Genomic DNA, 10,000 nt, shown 5'->3' on the forward strand with positions numbered 1-10,000 from the left:
ATCACTGCAATGCACCTTCTTTAAAGACTGCTGTTATTATGCTCGAAATAGTTAATGAATTGTTTTGTAATGTTGACATTCCTGATGAACTTTATTCACTAGTTTCTCACCAGGAACATCTGTATTTAGTTAATCATTTTACATCTTCTCTACCTAATGACATTCCTGCATATGAGACTGGCGAAGACTTGGGGTTGGATGATTTGGAGTTAGATGATACCCTGGTAGATTAAACTGTTTTCGTCACTGCAGAGAACAGCCAAGATTGATGTGACACTTACAAATTAGTATTTGGATACAATTATTTTAGTCACAGACACCACAACAACACAAGAACAGTGTTACCAGGTGAGCTCTATTAACCATGTTTCCACTGTGTGAACTTCATCCACAACTAATATCTTGGAGTCGTGTAAACTGCCAAACTGTAAGGCTTTCTTCCATCAGATGATCTTCAATGTCTTTGTTCGTTTCATCACTTTCACCAAAGACCACTGGGCATAAACCACAATTCAGCCTCAGCAGCCTTACAACGCAGACCACAAAAGATTTTGTTTCCTTGCTCTTCTTTAATACTAGACACAAGCACACCTTCAGGATAATCTGACAGATTAAACTTTGTAGGAAAAACAGATTAAGCGACGGATAAATTCAACTTGCTCTGCCTTGCGAGACTTTACTGAGAAAGTATTAAAATAAAATAAATGTTTTATGTTAGTTTCATTTGAAAATTTTTGGCAACACTAGAAAGGTTTCTTGGAAATGATTCCTAATTCTAGAATTCAGAAACTATGTCATATTTCTATGTCAGTGTGGCTCATCACAGGTGAACATACCGACATGGCTTCTGATGCGTTCATGATGGACTCAAATTAATGCAGTACTTTTTTCTTAAAAGCCAATTGAACATTCGGTATTTAGTTAATAATCTTGTGGCTTCTCTACAGTTGTATCTACCAACATTCATGTTTGTGAGGACAGTGTAGGTTTGTGGATGGGTGATTTAGAGATATTTCATACTCTGATAGATTTAAATTCTTCTTTAAACCCACAGGAGGAATAGGTAAATTGTCCTTGCACATTCAAACTAGTTGTTAGACACAATCAACTTTCCCTGCCTTGAGAGAGACTATGCCAAGAATAAAAATTCTTAAAAAAATGATCTAGAGATACACATAGAGATGGTGCATTGTACTGTTTTGCCCAGAGGACCTGTGGTTTTTGCTACGAGTTTTATGTTCATGTCTCAAACCACTTGCTTTTTGAAAACCATAATATGACAGTACATAGAATTAAATGTTGAAATGTTCTGTCAAGTATATTTATAGATGCCCCCAACATTAGGAAAAAGGCTCTCATAATAACAGTCCTTGGATTTGACTCCAACTCAGTTTACCGAACGCTCATGTACATACTTATCCAGGAAAAAAGCTCTTTCCTAGATTGGATTTGTGTACTTGATCTAGCCTACCTGATTAACAGTGTACTTTGAATAGGGCTTACTATATCTAACCTGTCAGTTAAGCCTTGGTAAAGGAGGGACTTTTTTTCTGTACCTACATTGAAGAAAAGGGGTCTCTTTTACACTCTACATGCATATACAGCGCTGTATGTACATTGTATTTTGACATTACATCCATAATCATCATAATACTTAATAGAGGTATGAAAAATATTTTATTACAATTTAATTTAATGTTTTGATGCAATACAGTTTAGCTCTTCTCCCCCCCCCCCCCCCCCCCTCCACAAACCCCTGGCAATTAAAGACATTTGTGAGAAAGAGTCATTGAGTACTAGACTGTGGGCTACAAAATCCATTCTACAATCTATTTGGCTAAGTTAGAGTTATGGCTTCACTGTATCTATACTTGATAAAGATCCTTTGTCACAGTCCTGTAGTTTAACCTATGATGTGACTCTGATGGGAGGAAGGAAAGGTGGAGGAATTTGATTGTCAACTCTCAGTATTTACCTGGTTTGTGTAAATACCATCATGATATTAAATAATATTAAACCTTGCTGTAGTTACATGCAATTACCAATATTAAAGCAATATTAAATTCCCAATTAACATTTTACATTTCAGTGATAAGCAACTTCATAGATTCCTTTCCACTCTTTAAGCTTATCCCTTGACCATTGGAAAAAATCTCTGTAAGCAAGGTCCAAGATATTTGATTTAAACTTTGCAAATGATGGATACCCAGACCTTCCAGGCAGTTTCTCAAAAACCTTTCCCTTAAGCAAATCGTTTACAATAATTTCAACTGCTTCCTCTGGGTTTTTTCTGCCATGATATCCACTTCTTTTAACCTTTGAACAGTCGTCATAGATCCCCTTCATTACATCATTAAGTGGCACAACTGACTGAGCCGCACGCTGCAGTGATGAATTGGTCATGTTGCCTCCCATCCCTTTACCTAGACGTTTTAACAAAAGATTTAAGTGTTCCATAATCAAATCTAGTGGAATGTTTCCTCCCTTCTTGCCCATGGAATTGATGAACCTGTTAACAACTAGACAGTACAAACTTTATAACAATTGACAAGTCTAAAGCCATCGCCTTCCTTTGTGGCATCTACGATATCCATAAAAAGCAATCCTAGTTGCAGTCTGGCATTGTGGTAATTAAACATTCTATCATTTTCACTCTGGGAGTCTTCACTGAATTGGTCCTCAGGTTGAGTATCACTGGCTACTTCTAGGTCAGGATGCTGCAAACTTTCATGCCTGTAGGTAATATCAAAGAACATGAAGTTCAGTCGCCTTTTATACATTTTTGAAAGCAGTTGAAGAATTGGACAAGACTGTAAGAGAGTCAATGGGTTGAAGGTGAAAATTGTCTCCAAGGGTGTATACTTCACCTCTTCCTTGTTGCATTTGTAGCAAAGACAAGAGAACACGGTCCTCGACACTTGTAGTAACCATACTTGTCTCTGTTGTTATCACCTCCATCATTGATAATCAAGCCATGTCGTTCTTGTTCATGCCTAATTTATCATAATAATTACTGGGCATTAAATTAATTTTAATTTCCATTTTAAAATGCCAAAATTATTGGAAGTCTCAAACCCTCAGAAATGGCTTTAAATTCCCCAAAGATTAAATGAAGCAAAAATGTATGTTGCAATAATCTTTTTGCGATAATCTTTTTAGCACAATCAATTTTCCATTAGTGGACTGTATTGAGGTCAGTACCTTACTCTTGTGGAATGAAGTGGAAACTGCATACCACACATCGCATCTCTACAAGAAAATCCTTGCTTGTATGCTTCATCTAACATAATGACATTCTCTGAGACGTTAGTTCCTAAGAACACTCCATCTAAAAAGGTCTGTGTCTCTTTGTAGAGCCATTCTCGTTTCATCTGCAAATCCCACTTGGTTGTGTCTGGAATGGGTCTCTTACTAGGAGATCCTACCAAAAAAATTATTTATGAAAAAAATATATACGTGTTAAAAAATATATTAATAACATTAAAATTTTTGACTACATATTTTTGTCAGTACCAGTGCTATTTTGATGTACCAGAGCCATGCAGTCAATATAATGTCATGAAGCTTTATGTAATAATATAGCTTAAATTGGATTTATTAAGTGTCATTGTCGGCTTTAAATAATTTATTGTCATGACTTGTCAAGAAAGTTACTGTTTGAATGCATTATTAAAAGAACTTTGAAGAATACCTTCCATATCAGTCATGCCAGAAAATAGCATCCACTTTGTAATAATATGGGCCTCAGTTTCACGATCAATGAAATCTTTGAAAGCATTGTAATCCTCTTCAGGACCCCTTTTAGCATTGCTCTTCCCTGTTCGATTCATTGATGCGCAGGAGGTGCCCATCTCAGCAGCTGAACCTTCCTTAAAGAACAGCTGCTTGAAGATCTGAGTACACAGAAACAATATTGCTTAAAGAAAACATTAAAATAACATCAAACTCTTTCTAGGTTAATCATAAAGGCTCAAATCTCATATATGATTGTTTATTTTGTATTATTATACAGCTGCCAAAAAAGAATATAAATTAATGATATTCATAGCAACCTTATTTGTTATGTGCTTAAAATATAACGTATGCCTTGATAACGCAGGAATTGTTTTGTTTTGTTTTCATAAACTTTATTGTTAACATTAATTTTTTGAAAACAAACATACCCCAAGAAACATCTTCTTTAAGTGCCAGTCAGCAAAGGCTGGTGTTAGTCCTTCTAGGCGCTCTGATAGAGATTCAGCCAGTGTATTTGCCCACTGGCAATTCCGAGCTCGTTCCTCTGTTAATTGGTCTCCGTCAAAGATCACCTTTTGCAAGATCTTGCTCTCACCACCATTGGAAGTCACTGTTGGAACATATTTGGACTGGAGGGCTTCCATTATTTGAGCCATCTCTCCAGCTTTGTTGGGGTTTAGAAATTGCAGACCAAGTGGACACTGATAATTATTTGTAAAAAATATATATACATATAGTCAGTACAATTACACCTTAATACATTACATCTAACCTAAGGCCATTTGCATTTCACAGCTGTGTGGGAGGGAGGAGGTAGCTTAGTTGTAGAAGGTAAAAGGTCTCCTTTTTTCTAGCCTGAATCAGTTTCTTTTTGCAACCCTTTCTTGTTGTCCACCAGAGAGTAGCATCTTCAATAAAAAAGTTACTTTTCTACAAGTATAAACTGACAGATAAAGTATAATGAAAGCAACTATGGAAGAAGGTCTGTACGGTATTCATTTATAAGGGATTGTAGTGTGAAGTATGGCTCAAAGGGTAGGAAAAAAATTTTGTTGAAAGAAGAAGTGAGTAATTTGACTTCTGATATTATTATTATTATTATTATTATTTGACCTCACAATAATTGTCAAAAACATACCACTTCTGATTTTTCCTGCATCTCTTCAGAGTACTGGTGTGGAATGTGGTATATAGAAGCCCCCTTGAATGTGCTGTAGGATTTTAGGTAATTTAAAATGACCCTTGGGATTATGCTTGTTAAATCAGACGCTATCGCTTCCTGCACTTCAGGCGTTGGTAGGAACTCCTGCATTTCGATCTCATCTATGCTTTTTTGCGGTTCTTTGTTGTCCATGCCATTAGCAACAACCCTGTCTTTAACAGCATATGCATGGAAATAATGCAATGACTTGTTTGTCTGGGACTTGGTCTGGTACCTTGCCTTCACTTCTAGATCCCAGTTATCACCAACAATCCTGCGTGAGAACGTGAAGATATGAGAAAGAAATATCAGAAAAAAAAATGTGTTGAATAAATTGTAACAAAATAAGTGCCCGTAAAATGAATTAGTTTGCTAATAATAAAATTCATTCTCAGTTAAAAAAGTTATGTTTAATTTTAGAACTCTCTAACATTGTAGGGCAGGGAGGGTTGTGTCAACCAAAGAGAAGCAGAGCATGTAAGGTGTCAACATAAGGAGTGTACTATTGTTCACTGACGCAGCATAATCAAGTCTAATAGGGTCATTCCTGCCTTGCATTCAAGCCCTCTCTGCAAGTTATCTGCTTTCCTACAGAATAGTCAGCAGAAAGAGAAATACAAAATAGTAAAAATGTGACAATAAATTTATCCCCTGACTCATGTTGTTCAGGCTGAATGAAATTGTCGGTCTGTTTCACTGTGCCTAGAAGATGTTTCATTTGCCATCGCCCGACCAACCTGTCTTTTAGAAAATAGGAAAAAATCATGTGAAAATACCGGTAACTCAGGAGAATAAGAGTACATCCTTTGGTTTTCCGTATTTAAAGTGAACACTGTTTACTTGCAATGCTTTTTAAAGCAGTTACAGTTCATGAATTATTTCTTTCTTAAAACGAGCTTTCCTAAAAGTTTAAACAGATTCATCCCACAAATATTTATGCAGACATCTTATATCTTTCTTTCTTGTTTGCCCTACCGACCGACGCATTTGTTTGAGACGGATGGATGAATAACAAAACATTGTTTGGGCGTGGCCTACAATACCAAAAAATCAATGAAACCATACGAAATATCGTTATGTTCGAAAATCACCTGAACTTTGGCAATGGTTTTCCTTTAAGAGTATTTACGGCAGACGCTATATCTGTGTCTTCAAATTGATCAACGGCACATTCTGGCAGCATTTCTTTACAAGATGTATACACGGCGTCGGAGAAATTCACACAACAAGAAATAGCCTCCCTAGAAAAATCAATCGTGCACACTTCCATGCCATCTTCACTTTGAGAGGTTGTTTCTGAGTGTCTGTTGAGAACTTCTTCTAGGAGAAGAATCTTCTTCTCGCATGTTACTATCTCATCTTTCCAGTTCGTCGCAGCTTTGTCGAAAGCAAAGCATGCTTTCTTCTGCATGTTTCACACGGTGTTAGGATGGCTTGCGAGGCCTAGCTTGTTAAAACAGTCCATCTCCTCCTTCTTACAAGATCCAAGCACTAAAATGGTGTTACCGGTAATTCTAAATGTAAAGTAAGAGTTCGGAATTCATGGATTCAGAATGCTTGCAAAGATCAATGCCTCCTTGTTTTTCGCGTTCTTTACTTTTTTGTTCCTTAGAAATGACGAAGAAACAAGGCAATGCAAGTTGGGTGCTTTTTGTTGGATTTCTCTAATCAAATGGTCATTTCGGAAATCAGCAAGCTTCTCTAACTCCCCTCGGTACTTGTACGTGTTTGTCGGATCTTTTGAGTAGTTCTTTATTTCTCTCTTTATTTCTTTTCCAATCTCTTCTAACACTTTATCGTGCAGTGGAGAAAATTTAGTGACGCCAACTGCGACGGTTTTGTAGTTTTTGATTCCTAAGTTTTTTACAAGAAGCTCTTCGTCACCTGTACACTCGTGTTCTATCACCCGACCACTGGAATATGCAATAAATATCTGAAAGATGAAGATAAAGACAAAAATTGATAAACGAAGTAGAATAAGTAGAACACGTGCAGGCAATTCTTAGTAAGAGCTTATGTATATATCGATAAACAGTTGTCAATATCAGTTCAAATTTGTAAAGCTTCTTTTTGTTGAATATTTCTTTACCTGTATCAGAAGGAAAGAAATTAAATTATTGCGTCCATTGAAAGAAATGCTAATTGCAAGTAGCTGCAGCTATTAAGCTTAATTTAGAATTTGACTATCTGGAAAAAAGAACGACTTACCTTCACCACTGGCCTGGACGCTGTTTCGTCCTTTGTTCTTGTTACAGGTAAACACATCAAATTTGCTATAGCGCCTTCAAGATTTTCACGCTCAGTCCAATCGGCTTCGAGCTGAAATAAGGATTTCCTTGACCGACCTTTAGGTTCTCTTGGCCCTGGTACTTGTTGTGGAATATCCTTTATTTTCTTTGAGTTCGGTGTCGATCCGCTGGGGGAATTTCCATGGAGCCTCTTAATTCCACCTTCCGTAGATCCGAATTGCCCTTGTCGATCCTGGCTTTGACAGCACTTTCAAGTTCATGGAACATCGTGCAGCAATTGAAAATTTTTCTTGCACATTTTTTGCAAGCTGACCTTGATTCTTCGCTCGCTGCATTACAAATACCTATCCCAACGCTTCTGAGTAAGTCCGACATCACGATACTGCCGGCAGTGGACAATTTTTTTTCCGTTAACTCTCAATTTCTTGTGGCCTTGCATAACGGCACAGCCCCAGGTGGTAGAATTTCATCACAAAGATAACATTTTTTACTTTTTTTAGCGAGCGCCATCTGAACATCGCCGTGTAATTTTCTTTTCTCTTCCCGTGAGAGACGAGGGATAATACGGAGAGGGCATGATCTCAGGCTACTTTTCCCTTGTGCGGGCAGACTTTTTTCACGCCTCGTTGAAATGAGAGTCCCGCCAATGTATGCAGAGCGGCTGACTTCCGGTAAATGCTGATTGGCCCATTAACTTGACAGGTAGAGCTGACGTTTGTTTATTTAAATTAGAGGGCAGCTGGCGGCATGTTAAATAAATGTATCAGGCGTTATTTTTTTTTTTCCTCTCGCCTTGTCCGCCCTTGATAAAAAAAAAAAACAAAAACGCCTGATCGCAGGTTATGGGTAAGGTGGCTCTCAGCAGAAAAAAACCCCCTCATGTCCTTTACAAACTTTTGAATTCCCCACCCCCCTAATCTTTGATTGTAAAATAATGTCAAGATTATCCCTGCTCCCTTCTCCTCAAGCAAAGAATCCCTTCCATCTCCTTGTATTCCACCACATATCTCCCTGGTTGCCCCAGGGGTCGATTCCATTGGGAAGACTATAATGTGTACATAACGAAGTTGACTGCATGCAATTATTATTATTATTCAATATAATTATACTTTATTACTTTCTTTTTCTTTTCATAATTTCTTAAATCACAACATTTACTTACACCGGAATCCAATAATACAATACATAACATAACATACATGTATTCAGTAAGCTATAAACAGAAAAGAAAAAGTCATTACTACGATTTCTCAGCTAAATTATTAATCTATTCCGTGCATGCATGGCTTCCTTTTAAAATCGTTTATGATAAACATGTTTTAATTTAATTTAATTTATTTATTTTGTTGACGTTTAAGATTTAAAAGGTACTAAAGAAGATAGAAAACTAGGAAATCTTTCCATTCTTGGGAGTACTTCCTTTGTTTTGCAGGACCATATGTAATATCTGGCAACAAGGAAGGAAAAGTATTGCTTTATGTGAGATAGTGTGTCCGATGTCAGGCCAGTTATTATATCGGTAGTGAAAATGTTGGATTTTAGTTTTATTTGGTTTTCGGCTAGCCTGCGGAGAGCAGATGCATTTTTCAGCTTTTGGTTCATCCGCTGAGAAAATAGCATTTGCGATATCGAGCTGCAAAACGATTTCTGTGACGTCATTTCTTTTTCACCAATTAGAATTTGGCTCTTATTTTTGTGGAGCTAACACACGTGGGCTTTGGGTGGGGATCTAGAAATAAGAGGGAAAACCAAAATGGCGGAAGATGGGGACAGTTCACTAGAGCATGCGTTTGCCAAAGTATGCGACATTTTCGGTTTTGAGAAGCTTAACAAGCACCAGGAAGAAGCAATTCGACAAGTAGTCGAAATGAAAAGAGATGTATACGTCAATTTGCCGACTGGTTATGGCACTCTGTTGTGTTCCAAGCTTTACCTACTGTATTTGCTTCGCTAGATAAATGCGAGAAGAATATCACAATCGTAATTTCTCCGTTAATCAATCTTATGAAAGATCAAGTGAGCCGTCTATCTTTGCTTGGAGTAAGTGCAATATCGCTTGGTGATATCAGTTTGACCGCAGAGATAAAAAAGGTGGAGAGTGGAGAATTTTCTATCGTTTACAGATCACCTGAATCTTGGCTTGGCTACATTAGATGGCGAAGAATGTTGGAGAGCGAAACTAACAAAGCCTATGTGAGAGCAGTCGCCGTGGATGAAGCGCACATGATTTGCCATTGATAAGAAATATTATTATCGCTGCATTGAGGTTACACTTTCATCATTCTTGACTCGCGCGGAATGGAATTAATAGTCTTAAATGAAAGGTTTTCGTCTACAAATGCATATTAAGCATGGTCTTACCCAAATGTCACATAGGTGACGTTGGTTCACACGGTCTCTTCAGGAGAATCAAGAGAGTTATTTCTGTATAATGCCATTACAAGTTTCATATTAGAAGTTATAATAAACTGGTAGTTACCAAGTAATCAGAAGGTTAACTCAGATCTAATATTGAATCAATTATTGTTTTTCCAGGTGGAAATCAAAGAGCAACAACCTTGCAGCGTTTAGAGTGTGGTTTTCTCGGCTACAAGAGATGCGTTCATTATTACCCCACTATGGTGGCCTATTATTATCATAGAAAAACTAACTGGAAATGCCTGTTTTATTTAAGAAAATTGAAACATATTTTTAAAAAAAACCAAAAGAAATAAATAAATATACATAAATATAAAAACACAAAAAAAATTAATTAAAATAAAAATTGAAAAATGGAAATTAAAGATTAAATTTGAATTAACAAAATGAAAATGTA

General features: G+C 36.9%; 1 protein-coding gene across 1 annotated transcript in view; it reads left to right on the forward strand.

The window, feature by feature from the left end:
- The window catches only part of LOC137983523 (putative ATP-dependent DNA helicase Q1), a 2,126-nt gene extending 1,893 nt beyond the window's left edge, over nt 1-233 (forward strand). Inside the window, exon 3 of the mRNA XM_068830681.1 lies at nt 1-233. This exon is cut by the window's left edge and continues 302 nt beyond it. Within this exon, the coding sequence (XP_068686782.1) occupies nt 1-233 (233 nt within the window).
- Nucleotides 234-10,000: the final 9,767 nt, after the last annotated feature.

The sequence above is a fragment of the Montipora foliosa genome, chromosome 13, assembly GCF_036669935.1.
Source record: "Montipora foliosa isolate CH-2021 chromosome 13, ASM3666993v2, whole genome shotgun sequence".
NCBI lineage: Eukaryota > Metazoa > Cnidaria > Anthozoa > Scleractinia > Acroporidae > Montipora > Montipora foliosa.